We start from the raw sequence: 20,188 nt of genomic DNA, 5'->3' as shown, positions 1-20,188 counted from the left end.
GGACCGAGTGATGATGGTTGTGTAGTAAAGATTGTTACAATGATGAAGGTGTTGCTTCCGTCACCTCAAGCACCACATGCACACATGACCGCAGCGGCAGCACAGTTACATCTCTGTCTTACCGTGTTCTCCGGAGCTGGCTCCGGCTGGGACACGCAGAACTTGCACAGCCCGAGGTTGAACTCGCTGTTCTTGTAGCACGTGATGTCCCTGTGCCCTTGGGCCACTTTGATGAGCTCCAAGGCCACCAGGCCGGAGACCAAAGCAGTTGAGGTCACGATGGCTGGGATGATGCGTCCGGCGATCCTCTTGCTCTTCTGTCGGTCTGCGGGTTCGATGGCATAGTTCGCTGCGCGCAGATTGGACGCCGCGACAATGAAGTCGATATGAAAGTTAGAGTCATCATCTTTTTCAAAGGTGAGGGGCGTGATGGACACTCCTGTAAGGTCCTCCGGCGGCGGGATGGCGTCGCGAAGGTCAGAGTGGGAGAGGGTTTTCAACCGGTTAGTTAAGAGATCAGTTACAGACTCCTCCTCTTTCCTCTTGGGGACATACGGGGCGACAGATACTCCCGCCACGAGCTCCTTCGTCTTGAATTTGTCTCGCTCCTGTCGAATGCCATACACCTCCGCTCTGAGGTTGGCCGCAGCGTGGATGTAGTCGAGGTGGAGGTCGTCCTCTGCGTTGAACACAAGATGGCGGGGACAGCGCTTGGAGCCAGACCAAAAGGGCCCTCCGTTACTCATCCTGTAATCTGGAGGGAAGTAATGGAGAAGATCCAAAATCTGGTTATGGAACTGGTCTTGCCAGTGTCGCCGCGCCCACGTAACACAGTCCGTGTAGGACTTCGGGAGGTCGTCGACCAGCGCGCTCTTCAGCACCTCGAGAGTGTCGACATCCTGATGGTTGGGTAACTGGATGATCTCATCCATCTTCTTCGTCCCCGTGACGTATTGTTTTGCAGTCTGGGGAGAGTGAGAGAACTCTCCCTCAAACATGTCCCGCGCCCACTGGAGCGTGTGCTCTATGGCGCTGGGGAAGTTTCTCAGTGTGCACATTGGGATGGACTTCTCTGAGGGCGTCTGGAATATAACATAGCGCTCCGTGAGGTGCGGCACCACTACCTGCACGCTGCCGTTGGTGCCCAGCGTCCCAGACTCCAGTAGAGGCTTCTGGTACTGCCAGCAGCACCTGTCCATGTACCGCCTGGCCTCCACGTTGTCCAAGGCGTTGGCCACGCCGTCCACGCCCTCGTAGAAGGCGGCGTCGTACACGTGCTCAGTCTCCGGGCCCACGCGCACCTGGTGGGCAATGATGTTCACGTCGGGGTTCATCGTGCTGACGGCGGCTGCGGCCGTCGTAGACTTTGGCTTCTTGATATCCCACAGACGGAAGAGAAACTGCCGATTCAAATTACTCTTCTCGATGATGTCCATGTCAGTGACGGTGATACTTCCGCCCTCGCCAGTGCCCACCCCCAGCATGGCGAAATTCTTCAAGAGCTCGCAGCCAATGGCGCCGGCACCCACAACAAAGTATTTAAGCCTACCTAGTCTGTTCTGGAAGTCGCGGCCGAAGATAGCGACTTGGGCGTCGTAGCGGTCACCTCTTGGATCACAGGCGCCTCCGAGGAGCTTCGTGGTGTCCTCAGGAAGGCACTCCACGGCGTCAAAGTAGAGCCACTGAAACAAGGGCGTAAACTTTCCAGTACAAGCCTTCGTCACCTCCTGTGAGGCGACGCCACCAATCACAGCGTTTAGAGGCGCTAACTCGCCACTCGCCGTAAACGCAAACGTCCTCAACAAGTCTTCATTAACGTTCTCCACCTCAACTTTTCTTGACTCATTAACTTTATAAAACACTTGAAGGAACTGTGAGGCGTCTTGGTCACTCCAGGGCCTGGGTAGGGTGCCATGAAGAGCCAGGTACTCGTGGAGTGCCAGGAAGGCTACGTGAATCACACCTGACTCCTCCTCCTTGGCCACATCTACACATGTGATGCTCGGCTCTTCCAGCGACTCCTTCAGCGGTTTGAAAGTCATCGTCTTGCCCACCTTCACCTCCTTGGCCACACCGCCTCCTGCGTACTCCGGGAAGCTCCGAGTGTCTCCAATGCTGAAGCTGGAAGGACTCAACACCTGCAGCAGATACGTTTTGCTAATAACATTCCTCGCGGGAAGAAAAGGTTATAAACAACACTTTGATTATCATCATAAACACAAACACCTGTCGGTCTGAGGACTCCATCTCCTCACCTTAATTGCATGAGGGTGAGGCAGGTTGAGCTGGGTCATGCCCAGGGCACCGGAAAAGGTCACGAGGTCACCGTCTTTGAGCCCGTGGTATGTCTTTTCTGGCAGGGTCACTACTCCTTCCTCCTACAGGAGACACAAGCTCATCTTAGTGCGGTAATAAAGGATATGAGTGAGCAGGAATGGAAGATGAAGCGTAATTAAATACTGAACTCGTTCTCGTTCATCAGAAAACTGAGGAATTGAGTTTTTATATGAGTATTTAAATTATCCAGCCACCCCCAACCCCACCATCTCTCTCTCTCTCTCTCTCTCTCTCTCTCTCTCTCTCTCTCTCTCTCTCTCTCTCTCTCTCTCTCTCTCTCTCTCTCTCTCTCTCTCTCTCTCTCTCTCTCTCTCTCTCTCTCTCTCTCTCTCTCTCTCTCTCTCTCTCTCTCTCTCTCTCTCTCTCTCTCTCTCTCTCTCTCTCTCTCTCTCTCTCTCTCTCTCTCTCTCTCTCTCTCTCACTCACTCACTCACCTCTCTAGTAACACTCTCGACGAGGAAGCTGGCCGGCTCCTTGCCGTTCGGATCCAGGACTTGAAAATCCTCACCAAAGTCGCAGAAGACGTTACCAAAGAGCCCCCTGGAGGAGGCCACGATCAGAGCGACGCCGTGGCTCCTACACTCCGACGACACCGCCAGCTGCTCCTTCAGGCTGGAGTCTGAGACACGTATAAATGTGGGCAGGTGTGAATGGGAAAGTAAGGCAGGAGTCAGGAAACAGATGTGGATTAACAGGTGTGAATGGAAATACACGGCAGAATCATGACAAAAGATAGATTTATGATTTAGTTACCTGCTGAGAAATGAGGACCGGAATATCACTACGATACATTATGTCAAATATTCGTCGAGTGTCACTTGTAGCAACATATTTACTTAAGAAGTATATATGTGTGTGTGTGTGTCGTAATAATTAATGAAAAGGTGTTGTTTGGTCCATAATATTTCCAGTAGCACAATGGCTGTGACATAATAAATCCTAAAGGAGTGTCACGTGTACTATATTATATCCTAAAGGAGTGTCACGTGTACTACCTTGAGGTTACCTTGAGGTGCTTCCGGGGCTTAGCGTCCCCGCGGCCCGGTCGTCGACCAGGCCTCCTGGTTGCCGGACTGATCAACCAGGCTGTTGGACGCGGCTGCTCGCAGCCTGACGTATGAGTCACAGCCTGGTTGATCAGGTATCCTTTGGAGGTACTATATTATATCCTAAAGGAGTGTCGTGTGTACTATACAGTATTATATCCTAAAAGAGTGTCGAATGCGTCATAATATTCCATAGTGTCATTTATGTTATTATATATCTAACAGCAGTGTAGCTAGTCACAATATTCCAAAAATAATATCACCAGTGTTATATAGCATTTCTTAAAGGAGCGTCACACACCTGTAAGAACGACAACCTTATACTGCTGGATCAGTTCCCCATCCAGAGGTCGCTTCGTGGTCGTCACCGGGACGTAATGGTTGAGTTCCGCCAGACGACCGCAGCACGACTCCGCCCTGTTCCTCCCGAGGTCGTCACAACTCAGGAAAAATTGGGTGGACAGGTCGTGGAGAGTCGTCTCCCTCGTGTCGTGTAATGTCACCGACTTCACCCCGCTCAGGATGACATTCTTAGCGATCTAAGGAAGGTAAGGTGGGAGGAGCTACTTTATAGGCTTTTATGCTTGGTGAGTGGATACTGGAGGTTAATATGCTTGGTGAGTGGATACTGGAGGTTAATATGCTTGGTGAGTGGATACTGGAGGTTAATATGCTTGGTGAGTGGGTACTGGAGGTTAATATGCTTGGTGAGTGGGTACTGGAGGTTATATGCTTGGTGAGTGAGTACTGGAGGTTATATGCTTGGTGAGTGAGTACTGGAGGTTATATGCTTGGTGAGTGGGTACTGGAGGTTAATATGCTTGGTGAGTGGGTACTGGAGGTTAATATGCTTGGTGAGTGGGTGCGAGAGGTTATATGCTTGGTGAGTGGGTGCGAGAGGTTATATGCTTGGTGAGTGGGTGCGAGAGGTTATATGCTTGGTGAGTGGGTACGGGAGGATATATGCTTGGTGAGTGGGTACTGGAGGATATATGCTTGGTGAGTGGGTACTGGAGGTTATATGCTTGGTGAGTGGGTACGGGAGGATATATGCTTGGTGAGTGGGTACGGGAGGATATATGCTTGGTGAGTGGGTACTGGAGGTTATATGCTTGGTGAGTGGGTACGGGAGGATATATGCTTGGTGAGTGGGTACTGGAGGTTATATGCTTGGTGAGTGGGTACTGGAGGTTATATGCTTGGTGAGTGGGTACGAGAGGTTATATGCTTGGTGAGTGGGTACTGGAGGTTATATGCTTGGTGAGTGGGTGCGAGAGGTTATATGCTTGGTGAGTGGGTGCGAGAGGTTAAATGCTTGGTGAGTAGGTGCGAGAGGTTATATGCTTGGTGAGTGGGTGCGAGAGGTTATATGCTTGGTGAGTGGGTACGGGAGGATATATGCTTGGTGAGTGGGTGCGAGAGGTTATATGCTTGGTGAGTGGGTACGGGAGGTTAAATGCTTGGTGAGTGGGTACGGGAGGATATATGCTTGGTGAGTGGGTACGGGAGGATATATGCTTGGTGAGTGGGTACGGGAGGATATATGCTTGGTGAGTGGGTACGGGAGGTTATATGCTTGGTGAGTGGGTGCGAGAGGTTAAATGCTTGGTGAGTGGGCACGGGAGGATATATGCTTGATGAGTGGGTACGGGAGGTTATATGCTTGGTGAGTGGGTACTGGAGGATATATGCTTGGTGAGTGGGTACGAGAGGTTATATGCTTGGTGAGTGGGCACGGGAGGTTATATGCTTGGTGAGTGGGTACTGGAGGTTATATGCTTGGTGAGTGGGTACTGGAGGTTATATGCTTGGTGAGTGGGTGTGACTTCGGAAAGGCATCTACAGACCTCAGAATGATCTCTACTGACCCCGGAATGACGTTTACTGACCCCAAAATGACCCCTATCGAACCTGGAATAACCTGTACTGACCTCGACGCCCAGGCCTCCCAGGCCAGAGACGAGGACGCTGGCGGAGGCCATCCTAGAGGCGGCGTCGTGACCCAAGACGTAAAGCTGACGCGAGTACAGCTCCTCGTCCAGCCGAGTCTCAGCCATCTTCCTCCTGTAGAAGGGACAGTCAAACCTTCAGAGGAGAGAGAGACAGTGAACTATGTATTCCTGTTCGATCTCGGTACATAAAGAGTGCCAGTACTCACCCAAGTGGTCGTCCGTGAGAGGAAAGTAGCAGCAGTACACACCCTGCCCCTGACCACACCCACACTCACACCCAAGGCACGCTACACCCAGGCTCCCGCCCGCCAGAGTAACCTGCCCCAGCGCACACAACTGCCAGCGTACCAAAACCCTCTTCACCTGCCTGGACGATCGTCAGCTCTCACTTCTTGTACACTTGTTGAGACTTTCTCTTTGTTCCACAATGTTAAGTTTTATATCGCCATCGCATATTAGAGATCCCCGTGTTGGATGTCTATAAATATACATATATATACATTCTCTGTCACGTTGGTAATAATGTCAGTATGCAAGATTATCTATGATAAGGTATCGAGGCCAGCCCAACGCTCACTCAAGCACCTCTGCTTCCACCCTGAGCTGTGGTCTGACTGGCACACCCTGAGCTGTGTCCTGACTGGTACACCCTGAGCTGTGTCCTGACTGGTACACCCTGAGCTGTGTCCTGACTGGTACACCCTGAGCTGTATCCTGACTGGTACACCCTGAGCTGTGTCCTGACTGGTACACCCTGAGCTGTGTCCTGACTGGTACACCCTGAGCTGTATCCTGACTGGTACACCCTGAGCTGTGTCCTGACTGGTACACCCTGAGCTGTGTCCTGACTGGTACACCCTGAGCTGTGTCCTGACTGGTACACCCTGAGCTGTGTCCTGACTGGTACACCCTGAGCTGTATCCTGACTGGTACACGCTGCTGAGGCAGACACTCTGACTGTTGCCATCAGAGGCTGCTCTGCTAGCTTATTATACCTCTAACTCGTCCTGTGAGCGGTAACGCAAAAAAAGGTTTACAGAGGGCACAAAAGCTCTTAATCAGACCTCGGCGCAAATTTTTACATTAATAATTGCATTTAACCTAGTTATCTAAGTTATCTAGTTAACCTAAGCTAGTTACAAACTTTTAAATTGCAACATTTATGAATTTACAATAAATTATTATATATTGAGGGGGTAGTTCTTTTGCAAACACCTAAAAATAATTTAAATATGGGGTCTTACAGCATCATAGAAGATCTGCTGTTTATTATTACCAATCCACACTGCACAGTTTATACGCAGGAAATGTATATGTTGATCTCTCAGAATGTTTGGTAATATGTTTATTGTTTGTGATGTGTGTCTATGTATGTATTAACACGATGTACTGAACGGGGTGAGAATAGCTTGAACTACCTCATCCTTTTGTGTGTATTTTACCTCAATAAACTTATTTCAATTTCAATTTCAGTTTATACGCTAGCCTCACATGTCATTTATCTGGAGGAAGCGAAATATGGGTACAGTGCAAGGATTTTAGGTATTTTAGTGTGTGTCCCTTTGTCCACACCCTTTACACTTTACCTCAACTAGATCTATTTATTTATTTATTTATTTATGTACAGGAAGTTACATTGGTGGTTAACAGAGAATATAGAAAATATGTTGAATTAACATTCTTGTAAATCCACTAGCACGCATAGCGTTTCGGGCAACATACATCATCTATATGCAAGTCGTACTGCCAAGTCGTGTTAGAGCAGTGATGACGTCTGTTACTTCATTATGTGACCCATACACATGTTTTGTTTGACACATTTTACTGGGTTAAATAATGGATCTTCAGTTCCTGTTTGCACTGTCGTGCTTTGAGGGTAGAACCAGGCCCCCTGTGGCGGCGGGTCGACGCTTATGCGTGGGCAAGACTGATAACATAAGATATCTTGGTCCACGACTGTGATTTGCTTGGGAAGAGAACGATTATTTATTAAGTATTTAGTTTGGTTTTAGGCAAAGATTTATCAATAATTTACGCATTCTCATACGCAACCTGTACATCTTTCCTGGTTTACGGCAGCTGTTCTGAATGTATGAAAAAGTTTACGATCTTTTCAATTCTGCATCCCAAAGTTATTATTATTATTATTATTATTATTATTATTATTATTATTATTATTATTATTATTATTATTATTATTATTATTATTATTATTATTATTATAGACTGTTAAATAAATTAAAACTAATTCGCCATAATTGAGGAAAGTTGTAAATGTTTCACAAGTGGACACAAATGTTCGAAGAATCTCAGCCAAGGATAGAAAAGCAGAAGTCTCGCCTACTACTCTCCTCTCTCAGTAGATATTAGAAGTAGATGATATTACGAGACAGTTTTACTACCAATATTGTACTGGGTGCAGTCACTGATAATTTTAGGGTTCAAGTCCTGAACCTATATCATATGTACCTCTTGAACTTTTATGGGCTCCGCTACCATTCACAGAATGGTATGGGGTCCACTGCTGCTGACAGGATGGATAAGGGGTCCACTACCATTCACAGGATGGGTATGGGGTCCATTACCACTCACAGGATGGGTATGGGGTCCACTACCACTCACAGGATGGGTATGGGGTCCACTATACCACTCAAAGAATGGGTATGGGGTCCACTACCACTCACAGGATGGGTATGGGGTCCACTATACCACTCAAAGAATGGGTATGGGGTCCACTACCACCCACAGGATGGGTATGGGGTCCACTACCACTCACAGGATGGGTATGGGGTCCACTACCACTCACAGGATGGTATGGTGACCGATGTAACTCACAGGCTAGGTGCCGGGTGCAGATAAATGAACACAACTAACTATACTCGTTATAATTAGCTCATCAGTGTCTATCTGTCGTTGTTTGAGTCCCCAAGTACATGTTTTAAGAGTCTAACATGAACACGTTCTTTAAGTTCCAAAGAACCAGTTATGAAACAATGATAAATATCCTTAACTGAAGTGCCCCCATTACTGATGTACCAAGTCCTGGTCAGAACCGTGTAAAAAGCGGATCTTATTTCGTGGAATGAGCAATAAACTCCTAGATTGCTTATCAGCCGATATCGTATTCGAGGAATGTGTTCAGCTAATCTTTGGCCAGCAGGACAAGATGGCGCTAGACAGGATCTAAATTATCACACTCGGTATACGTGTACGTGACTTTGAAAAAGCAATAAGAAGGCTTCATATGAAAGATATGATTGATCCAGAAAAATGGATATGAAGGTATATTTAGCCAGCGGAATGAGTTAGTAAGCGAGTTGGGTCATTCCAGTAGCCTCGTCCATTTATTTGGGCTTCCTTCCTGCTTCGCCAGCTCAATCATTTATTTTTATTGATATATATATATATATATATATATATATATATATATATATATATATATATATATATATATATATATATTCAAGAGTTGTTACATTCTTGTACAGCCACTAGCACGCATAGCGTTTCAAGCAAGTCATTAATCCTAATTTTCCCCGGAATACGACCCGCCAAATCGTTTAACAACCAGGTACCCATTTTACTGCTGGGTAAACAGAGGCTACAGTTAATTAAGGATTGACGCCCAGTAAATCCTCCCCGGCCAGGATACGAACCCAGGCCAAAGCATTTGTGAAGCACAGTGCAAGTGTTTTACCACTACGCCACGGGGACTCTAAAATCATCGGTGTAATATCTTATCTGTTGCTTTAAATGTTGTAGGATTTAGCCAAAATAGTTTTGCAAGGTACATTAAGCCCGTGTTGTGCAGATTCATCGAGCATTTACGCAATCTCTTCCAAAACCTGTACTTCTTTCCTTAATCAAGACTGCTTTATGTTTATTAAAAGTTTACAACCTTGGAAACTTCCCAAGGTTATTATTATTGTTATATACAGTCTCGTAGCGCGTCGGAACTCATAAAATATTTAATAAATGTCCAGGATACTGTAACAGTTCCAGACAGGGTATATTTTATTCCCCACATTCATTTTTAATGATATTTGAATCATTAAAGCGACTCCAGTTAAACAGGTTGCTTTAACCCAAAAGCGGTTAAATAAACCCACAAACCCTTGATCAGAGACTGGGCCGCGGGGACATTGATCCTGGGAACCAACTCCGCCTGTCCTCAGGTCAGGTAGTAATGCAGGTGAAAAAGATAATATCTTGTTCTCTCAGTATCTTCAATTGTGATTATAATCTAATCTTATTATTAAATATTTAACACAGTGGACATTAAAAAACAGAGTATTATATAATTGTATTGTGTCATTAGTCAAATCAAATTGGTTATGCTTTTAAATATAATCATTGTAAGTATGAATTACAAGTAATCATTGTAAATGTAACGAAGAAGATAGTAATCATTATAGACTATCATTATAGTTGCCTGCCTTCAGAATCATCATGGTGGCGAATATTATTAAGTTTCTGCCGGAGTAATATAGTCTAAGGTTGCCTCAGGATCTTTTAAACTGGATGCCGGTAAATTGGAGCTGGTATTATGATCGTTAGAAACATATATGTTAGGTTATAAACCCTTATATACATTATATCATTGTTAACACTAGGCTCTAAACAGTATTAATATTGTCAACATTCCTATATATAGCCTCATCTCATAATGTTTACTCATAAACATTAACACTCTTGAAGTCAGCTCATAAAATGCAATATTAACTATTCTATAAGGAACACCGTTGCGACTCCACTGCATCAGGAAGATTGTGCTCCTGTAATTAATTAAATGGAGCTGTGTGGGGACCTGACATAGGAAGACCTGGTGGGACCTGACATAGGAAGACCTGGTAGGACCTGACAAACGAGGCTGTGGGAACAACAGTACATGATAATATTCAACATCAGCAGAGAGAAGGAATGGCGATTATAAACTAAAGATACAAAAGTTTTTACAAAATGTTACAAATTATGAAAAAAGGAACAAATATCACCACGTGAACATAGTCCGAAGCAGAGAGGTTTGGTCTCAATAGAGGGTAGACGAGAGTCATCACATTATATCAGCAGTAGCCAACCATAGCTCAATTAGTCTGGCCAGCCATGGCTCCTGTTGTTTGGCCAGCCATAGCGTCATTAGTCTGGCCAGCCATAGCTCCTATCGTCTCCTGATCCGCCCTGCCACCCACGTACTTCGTAGACATCTGAATTATATTCCCGGTGACGATGTTATAGTCCTGAAGGGTCTTGAGGTCATCGAGTCGACGTCCACGAAAGAGGAGGCGGGTGTTCTCCGGAGCGATGCCGTACTGCGCTTGCAACACGCTCTTCAGGTCTTTGACGCTCGAGGTGGGCTGAATCTGAAGACGGAACTGCTGGTCTGTAAGGTCCTTCACAACGATGGCTATAGCACCCTGTAAGACAGATGGAGGAGGTAGTATACATACCGCGAGAAGAGTGGGTATACATTTCGTGAAATGTAAGGACGTGGTATACATATTTTGATCTAGCCCGGAGATCTTGCTCCACTCTCTACAAATTATCTTCATTGACATAACTACACTTCATATAGAAAATCAACACTTTAAAGCCTAAGTTCTATGAACAAATCCACAAGGGCCGTGATGAGGGTTCTAGCCTACATCCGAGAGGCTCCCAGATTCATTTGATGTATCACGCTATTGGGATTTCTGTGTGTCTAAGTTCAATGAATCACAATTAAAGATACAGCAATTCGTGCAAAATATTTAGGGTTGGCCTTATGACCTATCAACCTCAAGACTAGGATTATTAAAGCCACCAAAATAACTTGCTGACTAACCAGTAATTATAATTTGATTCTGAACATGATACAGTATTAAAGCAACCAGCTTACTGACCAATCATTAAGAATACTTTAGTCCTAAACATGGTCTAGGAACTAAAGCAAACTCTTAAGTGTATATACACACTGAAACGGGATACACCTCTCGGTATGTATCAACCTTGTCTTATAGCGAGAATAAATGTATAATTTTGTCTGAACGCTTCCCAGTATACACGATAAGCAGTAGATATGTATACCAAGATGGCTTGCACCTGATTAGGAAATTATTGATCTATCCAAGCAAATAACAATGTATTCTAGTATGTATGTGAATGCATCTAAATAAATTCTAGCATACATCTAAATGCATTCTAGCATTCGTCTGAATAAATTATAAAACTAGATTAAAGGAATACGTCATATTGTAACACAACAAGGTCCTCCAACGGATTTTAAAGCCTACCAAACTATACCCAACCTGATCTAGCCAAGCCTAACCTACGCTAATTTATCCTAGAAAATTTGTTTACTGAGAATTATATAAAATTTATATAAATATTATAATTTCCCCTGTAAATTGATGTTATTAAATAAAGAAAAAACATTTATCCTAGCCAAATGAAACTATGAAATTATGACACTTAAAAAAACTAGTTTTGTCGAAAATTCAGTGTGTTGTGACCATAACAATGCTGCCAGTTTACAGAAGGTGATTGTAGTGCTTTTAAAATGCTACATATGTAGTTTAGCCTAGCATTTTAAAAGCACTACAATCACCTTCTATGGTTGATTGTTCAATAAATCCCTGAACTGTATGTTGGACAAATCTCTCACCCTGTCCATGGAGGACAAATGTATATATGCTGTAAATGTGTGGCCACGTCTGTGGTAGAAAATAATGATAATAAAAAAAAAAGTTTAGAGGACGTACCTTTGGAGGCGGTCCAAAACCTGCCGGAGAAATCTCCGATCCCGAGACACTTCTCGTCCCAGTCACGCTGGCCGTCATGAGGTCATAGTTCACGGTCAGGCTGTCTATCCCCGGCTGCTCGTGGGTCTTGCGACAAGTCGGGCACTTCACCATGCCGGCAGTATCTTTGAGCTTGATGAGGCACGCCCTGCAGAAGCTGTGGCCGCAATGTAGGGAGAGCGGCTCCTTGCTTCCAGGAGAGTAGGAGTCGCTACACACCTTGCACTTCGGGGCCATGGTCGCCTGCTGCTCTCAGGTGGTCCAAGATCACTGTATGTGGATCACTCAACTGTTCCTGCCTGCGGTGATGAAACGTTTAGGTTACTGATTCGTGAATTATTAAACTTACCTGGTATATATTTAAGGATTTTTATGTGTTTTTTGGATAAACCATATACATACGTCAGTAAACCCAAACTTAATTGTTAACTAATGATATATAGCCTCCAGCATATCCTAGCTTATCCATTAACTAACCATATATCTCCTCCGCCATACTCTAACTTATCCGTTAAACTTACCAAACATAACCTTGTTTAACAGAACGTAACGTTGCCTAACCAAACGCATCGTGATCTAACCAAACGTAACATGGCCTAACTTATCCTAATTAACACAAGGAAGTCTAGAAAACAGTGATTGTTGGGGGTAGATTTGGAAATGGGGGCGACTCGTCCTCAGACCTCCACATGACTAACACCTGAAAGTTCATTAAGTGAATTGGATCTTGACTCTCATAACTCACAGAGACAACTTACGACGAAATAACACTCTCCTGTAACGGTACAACACAAGAGGGGTAACTTACCTGCACAGGACGTCCACACCGCACTTCAGTAACGAAATATTGTGTGCAGCCTGACAGTACTGGTGGAGGGAGATACGGGCAGACAGATAAGACATCGCGCGATAAAATTGATGATAAACTTAGGCACAGACTCTGGCTTGTGTAGAAGATATGATTCCTGTGGAAACCTAGAACAAATGACAGTTATAGCTGTAGAAATGGAATGGAAGCCCTTGACAAAATGTAGTCATAATAAAATGACTCGAAAATGTACTATACTCGAAAAAATGTAAATATATATATGAAAATGTAATATACTCGAAAATGCAGCCAATATATTTAGTGATTTCAAAATTATTTCATATAGCTACTTTATACAAATTCACGAATTTGTATAAAGAATATGCAGATTGAACTTAATCCTTAACTCAGATTAAGACTTATTTTCGCCCTTAGAATTTGTGTTGTGTTATTGGTTGGGTTGCCTCGTGCCTATTCACCCTCCCTAATCTCCAAATTAGAATTAGCACTTGTGTTCATTGTTTTTAGTTTTTCATAGTAACACATTTTTCACACAGTGGTATATATATATATATATATATATATATATATATATATATATATATATATATATATATATATATATATATATATATATGTGTGTGTGTGTAGTGCCTCGCAGATATCAAGCCGCCTGCTATCGCTGTATCTATCGATGATTTCCGTGTTTTTTTTTAAGACTTCTCTGGTGATGGTCTGGTTGTGGGAAGAGACATATAATCTCTTCCCACAACCAGACCATCACCAGAGAAGTCTTAACAAAAAACACGGAAATCATCGATAGATACAGCGATAGCAGGCGGCTTGACATCTGCAAGGCACTACACATTAAGAAGTCAACACCAGCAATCAACAGCCAATTAATGCACAACTATATTCTACCCACTTCAAGACTCCGCACCAATATAGAAGCATCAAGAAATATGGGCCAATAGGCCCTTTGCATTTACTTTCATTCTTCTCCTTTAACTTTACCCAGTATTACCCAATATTTCGTGTTCTATCTTGTGTTGAAAGTTTGTTTTCACCTCATCCAAAACTGTTGTAACATATCACCTCACCCAAATGCAGGTATATAAAATGAAAAGCCGAATATTATAGCATAGTAAGAAATCTGTTTTATTGTTTGCAGGTTATAGTTGTGTGTGTGTAAACTAAAGTCTTTGAAAATGTAATAAGTTATTACGAAACGCGTTCAAGTGTTGCGTCAGACTAGAAATATAAATGAATTTTGGAGAACTGATTTTTCAATTACCATCGACAGTGAAAAGAACCATAAGAAATATTGAGAAAATTCGTGTTAGAATCATTAATCTTACTTTTTCGGTCATATTTAATAATATATATATATATATATATATATATATATATATATATATGTATATATATATATATATATATATATATATATATATATATATATACATATATATATATATATATATATATATATATATATATATATATATATATATATATATATATATATATATATATATATATATATATACAGAGGCCTAGGACGTTTCTCGGTGTACATGCACTGAGAGCTTACTTTCGTCCTGGTATTTTTTCAGTATTAAAGGTTTACAGCTGGTTAATCAGCTATTGCGAAGGTTTTAATAATCAACCTCTCTTTTCCTCAGTCACACACACAAACACACATACAGACTTTAACCCTGACAAATGCAAGGTTATGAGGATAGGAGTTAGAGCAAGAAGACCTCAAATACAATATAGGATGAAAGGAAGGCAACTTCCAACTTTTGAAAAAGAGAAAGACTTAGGAGTGGACATAACTCGAAATCTAACACCGTAGGCACAAATCAGCAGAATAACGATTGCAGGATATTCCATACTGGCAAACGTCTGGTTATCCAGACGTACGTTTATGTTACGTTGTTGGGTTGATTAGATACACAGTGTTTAGTGAGTTTCATATTTATTTAGTAGTCCTGGATACAGCAGTGTCGTAGATGTTGAGACAAAGCCTGGAGCAGAGCAGAGAGCTGAGTGTGGCCGGAGTCGTGGAGCTCTATGTGGGAGAGCGTGGCGGCTCGATACACTGTATACATCCTTACTATTGAGAACTATTATTGAGTATGCTGTCACAGCATGGAACCACTACCAGAAGCATGGAAATAAATACAAAACTTAACTAAAAAAAATGTCCAACATGACATGTTCCTGAGCTAAGGGGACCAAGCTATGAAGAAACACTGAGGGAAATGGACCTCACTACACTGGAGGAAAGGAGGAATAAGGCAGACATGATAACAACATACTAGATACTAAGGGGAATTGACAAATTAGATATATAAGCAATTTTCAAACTAAGGAGAAGTAGAACGAGAGGACATAACTGGAAACTGAAAACACAGATGAGTCACAGAGATGCCAGAAATGGTTCAGTCCAAGTCGTAAATAAGTGGAAAGGACTAGGTGAGGAAGTTGTCGAAGCCAGTTCGATATACAACTTGAAATGTAAATAGCATAAGAAAAAATACACTTTCTCCCACCACATCGGCCATTTCCAACCATTGTCTTATCTGTGTTATCAGCGATGGAGGGCGGCGAGGGAGCGCAGCGATATGGCACTCTGCTACACCTCGTATCCCCACCTGGACCCTTGGGTTCGACTCCCAAACGCCGGCTAGTCTCTCGTCTCAACGATTACCGTGGACAGGTCAGCGTTCTTGTTGTTAAGGTAAGAGACTGGTTTTTAGTTTAGAATCAGGAATAGTGTAATCATGTTAACTCAGCTCATTTTTTCTCCAATTTGGTGAGCTTATTTTCACTTATATTTCATTTGGGCTGGACGGTAGAGCGACGGTCTCGCTTCATGCAGGTCGGCGTTCAATCCCCGACCATCCGAATGGTCGGGCACCATTCCTTTTTCCCCCGTCCCATCCCAAGTGCTATGTAGTCGTAATGGGTTGGCGTTTTTCCCCTGATAATACAATTCAATTAAATTTCAAGTGGATACCTGAAAATGATGTGCGATATTGGTAGTTATAACACATCAGTACTTAGTACTATAAAGTCTGTTGAAAACGTAATTTAGTTATGCAGAAATTTAAACATTAAAAGAATTTAATAATTAAACAAATTAAAAGAATTTAATAATTAAACAAATTAAAAGAATTTAATAATTGAACAAATTAAAAGAATTTAATAATTAAACAAATTAAAAGAATTTAATAATTAAACAAATTAAAAGAATTTAATAATTAAACAAATTAAAGAATTTAATAATTATACAAATTAAAAGAATTTAATAATTAAACAAATTAAAAGAATTTAATAATTAAACAAATTGCATATGTTTTCTTCTTGCATTACGTGTGTTATCTCACCTGCAGGTGTGCAGGCGTCTCGCTGCGTCATCAGTCATGGCTTTGAAAAGGATTAACAAGGTATGTCTATTAACTTCCATTATATTACAATACATAAAGTAATATATTTAGACTTGATAGTTAAAATCTAAGAAGGGCTTTTTGATGAAGATGAGAGCATAGTTATGAGTAATCTGAATACAAAGGAATCTAAATTGTGAAAATGACATATATGTATTTATGTAAATAAGTGCTTTCTAAAAGAGTCGAATAAACTACCAAGTAATATTATTACAGCAAATGTCTTTGACAAGATATCAAAATGTAATACAAGTAAATATAACTGTGAGTCAGTAAAAAATACTTCGCTGGGAACAGTAGGCCTGCTGTAGTGGTCCTATCTAGCTTCGGTCAATAGGCTTGCTGCAGGTTTTATTTCTTATGATATTATTGGGAAAATTTAAACCGCATCTGTGATTCCAGACACATATATATTCAGAAAACTGTATTTCTAGTTATTTCTAAATTTGCTACAATCCTGAACTTTGAAATTAATTATACATCGAAGTTTGTGGTTTTTATCGTCCAGGCAGTCCATAGGCCTGAGAAATTCTTGAGACAATAAGTAGAGTAATGAGATAATTATTATAGGGATTTTCTTTTGTGATTTGGACAAACAGTTCTTTGTAGTTTTATTTAATAACTATTAAAAAATGTGTGTAATGAATTGTGATTTATTATTAAAATTCCAAATAATAATTCAAAGCTGACGAATTATTTTGGCCTGCTAATGAATTTATTCATTTTTGTGTAGTTGGAAGAGAAGAGGGTTGAAATTTTTATTACAAAATTTAAAATTAAGGCAGTTATTTGAATTAATATTTATTTAATAATATGATATACAAATATCAATACGGTTCAATAAATATTTAGGCATTCTCCAGCTGTTTCAGTTTTCCAAATAAAAATTTTGAATTATTTTAATTTCTAAACAATTGTTTTTTAAATTATGAACGGAGTTTGCTTCTACAACCTGTTCCTTTAGCTCTCTTTCTCTCTCTCTCCTCTCTCTCTCTCTCTCTCTCTCCTCTCTCTTTTTCTCTCTTCTGGAAATACAGAAGCCATTTTCCATTGCTGCTCAGCAGTTTGTTAAAGTATCTTGGAGAATCCTACAATACTCCTCTGTCTCATCTCATTCATTTTGCATTGTCTATAAACAGACATATAAGACTTAATTCCTGTAAATAGTTCATTAACAAAAAGGATAAAGAGTATTGGTCCCAGCATCGATCCTTGAGGTACTCCGCTTGTTACCTGCTCCAGTCCGACTTCTTACCTTTCCCTGTCACCTCTCTGATTCCTATCTGTTACATGTTTTCAGTACCCATGTCAGTGTTCTTCCTCTGATTCGCGGCTGCCTCTCATGTTTGTGTAGTAATCTCTTGTGAGGTATTGTGCCGAAAGCTTTTTGGCAGTTTAGAATTATGCAATGTTCCAAATCTTCTCTGTCCTGCCTTTTTTCGTTACTTTTTCGCAGAACTCCAGTAGATGCATATGTGTTTAGAATGTGTGTGTATTCACACATATGTGTGTGTATATGTGTGTATTCACCTATTTGCCTTCACGCATTTGTGCCTGCAGAATCGAGCTTTTAACTCTTGTACCCTGCTCAGGATAGAGCATATTTTTCGATTTGTATCTAATTTTCTTTTAGAAACAAGATGAAAGTCGCCTTGAATTGTAAATAACCTTTTGAGTGACTATGTTGGATTCGACAGAACCAGACATTTGAGTTTACCTGAAAGCCACTAACACTAGTGGCCTCGACGCGGACAGGAAGCCGGCGGCTTGTCGAAGGTCCCCTCATTTGCCTTGATGATCTTTTTTAGCTGTACTGTACTTTAAAACCCAACAGAGTTTTGGCATTAACAGCTGTGGCGAGTAAGCGGTTCCATGGGTTAATAACCCTGTGGGTGAAAAAGCATCTCCTGTTCTCAGTTCTACACTGAGGCTTGTTGAGCTTGAAACTGTTGCTCCTTGTTTGTGTAACACCTGACTTTTTGAAGAAATTTTCTGGATCAACATCCTCCAAATTGTTCAGTATTTTAAACGTTTCAGTAAGATCCGCCCTGTCATGCCTGGTTTGTAGTGTTGTTAAGCCCTGTGGCCCTCAACCGTTCCTGATACGTGAGTTGACAGCTCTGGAATGAGTTTTGGTGCCCGGTGTTGCACTTCTCCAGAGCAGCTATATCCTTCTGAAGATGAGGTATCCATGCCTGGATACAATAATCCAAGTGGGGGCGCACTAGAGATTTAGACAATTGAATCACTACCTTCTTTTCCTTGAAATCGTAGGTACACTTGATTATTCCAAGTGTTTGCTTAGCTTTTTTAACTGCTGTTCCTACCTGCTGTGCAACTGTCACTGAGTGATGGATTTTGACTCCATGTTCCTTTTCCTCATCAATCTGCTATAATGTAATGTTATTAATTTGGTAGCTGTAGCGCGGGTTGTTGTGCCCCACATGCAGGGTCTTCCATTTGTCAATATTAAAAAGCATTTGCCAGTCATCAAACCATTTGTGGAGTTCCTGCAGATCTCTTTTTGTAAGGCTACAACATCATTTACCACTGTCATAAATCTTTGTGTCATCTGCAAGTTTTATTATGTGGTTTGTATTCATCCTGAGGAGGTCCTTTATATCTTCGTCAGGAGATGAAAGATCTGATGAGGGACCCTCCTGGTCAATGTTCGGCGGGACCAATAGACAACGATCCCTTCAACTGTCAGGCCACCATCATGGGGCCGCCCGACACCCCATACGAAGGAGGACTTTTCGACCTGAGGATTGACTTTCCTGCTGACTATCCCTTCAAGCCCCCGAAGGTAAGGTCACCTATGGAAGAAGAAGCTCCACAAACGCCTGCTCAATCCAACTCTGTGTAATCTGTATAATATTTACTTTCTTGTATGCTTCGTTGTCATCTTTTGGTCTGTTTATCTTCTCTTGCTAAATTCAAAATAGTATAATTATACAAAATAATGCTTTAGTTTATGCCTTTACATTCTGGAGTTGACTAAATGAAAATTTATTCTGGAGTTTATTAAATGAAAATAAACTGTAATTTTGTATAACGGCAAATTTTTTCCGGGGTAAACAAAATTGAATCTGAAAGCGCAGGTGTGGTTCGTTACGCCCATCTACCACCCAAACATCAGCGACAGGGGCACCATCTGTCTGGACATCATAGACAAGAACTGGAGCCCAACACTTTCCATCTCCAAAGGTAAGTCCGGGATCTAATGTTGCTTCTTCCTACATCACGCGGCTCATCATGGTCAGTGACGAGTCTAACTTCATCAGTGAAGTTTGGTTTTTACCAATTTGTATACGTGTCTCATTTGCAATATCATCGTTGCCTCTTATTACCACTCCTCTCCTCAGTGTTGCTCACCATCTGCGCTCTGCTGACGGATCCCAACCCTGATGACCCGTGGAGGAAGGACATCGCGGATATCTACAAGAGCGACAGAGCCAAATACGAGTATTTAGCGCGGGAGTGGACCCAGAAGTACGCCTCGAGCTAAGAGAAGCCTTCCTGAGAGCGAGACTCTGAGGTTCTCTGACATCGAAGTGCGCGAAGAGTCACGAGAATCTTTTCTCTAGATTCTTAACACATCGGCTTTATGAATTGTGACTGATATATGTGTGTGTGTCATTTGTTCCCTCAGTTGACGAAGTGGTTGGTGTGTGTGGGAAATATTATTTTTAATGTATATTAATACGTAAATTACACATTTATTGGAAGTTTTAATTAGAATTAGCATTATTATGACATGATATTATTGTTATGAGACAATAATTACACATATTTCAATAAACTTAAAACTGCT

The 20,188-nt window shown here is 42.0% G+C and overlaps 3 protein-coding genes across 6 annotated transcripts in view; 1 reads left to right on the top strand and 2 right to left on the bottom strand.

Annotated features, from left to right (window-relative positions):
* The window catches only part of LOC123758331 (ubiquitin-like modifier-activating enzyme 1), an 11,222-nt gene extending 5,536 nt beyond the window's left edge, over positions 1-5,686 (bottom strand). The window contains exons 1-6 of one of the 2 annotated variants that reach the window (XM_069322656.1): positions 5,542-5,686; positions 5,315-5,468; positions 3,685-3,922; positions 2,772-2,956; positions 2,256-2,378; positions 123-2,138 (exon numbers count right to left, since the gene is read on the bottom strand). In XM_069322656.1, coding sequence (XP_069178757.1) covers positions 123-2,138; positions 2,256-2,378; positions 2,772-2,956; positions 3,685-3,922; positions 5,315-5,440 — 2,688 coding nt within the window. In that variant the 5' untranslated portion in view covers positions 5,441-5,468; positions 5,542-5,686. The remainder of the gene's footprint in view (positions 1-122; positions 2,139-2,255; positions 2,379-2,771; positions 2,957-3,684; positions 3,923-5,314; positions 5,469-5,541) is intronic. The other variant, XM_069322657.1, reaches the window with a different exon arrangement.
* A 3,940-nt stretch (positions 5,687-9,626) lies between these two features.
* On the bottom strand, positions 9,627-13,086 carry LOC123758333 (uncharacterized). The gene is made up of 3 exons (XM_045742618.2): positions 12,920-13,086; positions 12,073-12,410; positions 9,627-10,749 (listed from the first exon to the last, which is right to left on the bottom strand). The coding sequence occupies exons 2-3, from the start codon at positions 12,346-12,348 to the stop codon at positions 10,420-10,422; spliced, it is 606 nt and encodes a 201-aa protein (XP_045598574.1). The 5' UTR covers positions 12,349-12,410; positions 12,920-13,086; the 3' UTR covers positions 9,627-10,419.
* A 2,420-nt stretch (positions 13,087-15,506) lies between these two features.
* Positions 15,507-20,188, top strand: LOC123758491 (ubiquitin-conjugating enzyme E2-17 kDa). Of its 3 annotated transcripts, none has more exons than XM_069322653.1 (5): positions 15,507-15,644; positions 16,321-16,374; positions 19,007-19,180; positions 19,476-19,581; positions 19,740-20,188. In XM_069322653.1, the coding sequence occupies exons 1-5, from the start codon at positions 15,522-15,524 to the stop codon at positions 19,880-19,882; spliced, it is 600 nt and encodes a 199-aa protein (XP_069178754.1). In that variant the 5' UTR covers positions 15,507-15,521; the 3' UTR covers positions 19,883-20,188. The 3 variants fall into 3 exon arrangements, with proteins under 3 accessions (XP_069178754.1, XP_069178753.1, XP_069178755.1); XM_069322652.1 differs by having other exon boundaries at positions 15,507-15,665; XM_069322654.1 differs by lacking the exon at positions 15,507-15,644 and adding an exon at positions 15,719-15,740.

Source organism: Procambarus clarkii, chromosome 11 (genome assembly GCF_040958095.1).
Source record: "Procambarus clarkii isolate CNS0578487 chromosome 11, FALCON_Pclarkii_2.0, whole genome shotgun sequence".
Lineage (NCBI taxonomy): Eukaryota > Metazoa > Arthropoda > Malacostraca > Decapoda > Cambaridae > Procambarus > Procambarus clarkii.
The sequence above is the reverse complement of the archived record's forward strand: the minus strand, read 5'-3'. Positions and strand labels throughout refer to the sequence as shown.

Coding starts and splice junctions, on each gene's coding strand:
- LOC123758333 (XM_045742618.2), bottom strand. CDS start 12,348: ATGGCCCCGAAGTGCAAGGTGTGTAGCGACTCCTACTCTCCTGGAAGC. Junction 10,750..12,072: donor GTTTTGGACCGCCTCCAAAG/GTACGTCCTCTA, acceptor TCTGTCTTACAG/GGTGCTATAGCCATCGTTGT.
- LOC123758491 (XM_069322652.1), top strand. CDS start 15,522: ATGGAGGGCGGCGAGGGAGCGCAGCGATATGGCACTCTGCTACACCTC. Junction 16,375..19,006: donor CTTTGAAAAGGATTAACAAG/GTATGTCTATTA, acceptor TATCTTCGTCAG/GAGATGAAAGATCTGATGAG. Junction 19,582..19,739: donor AACACTTTCCATCTCCAAAG/GTAAGTCCGGGA, acceptor TCCTCTCCTCAG/TGTTGCTCACCATCTGCGCT.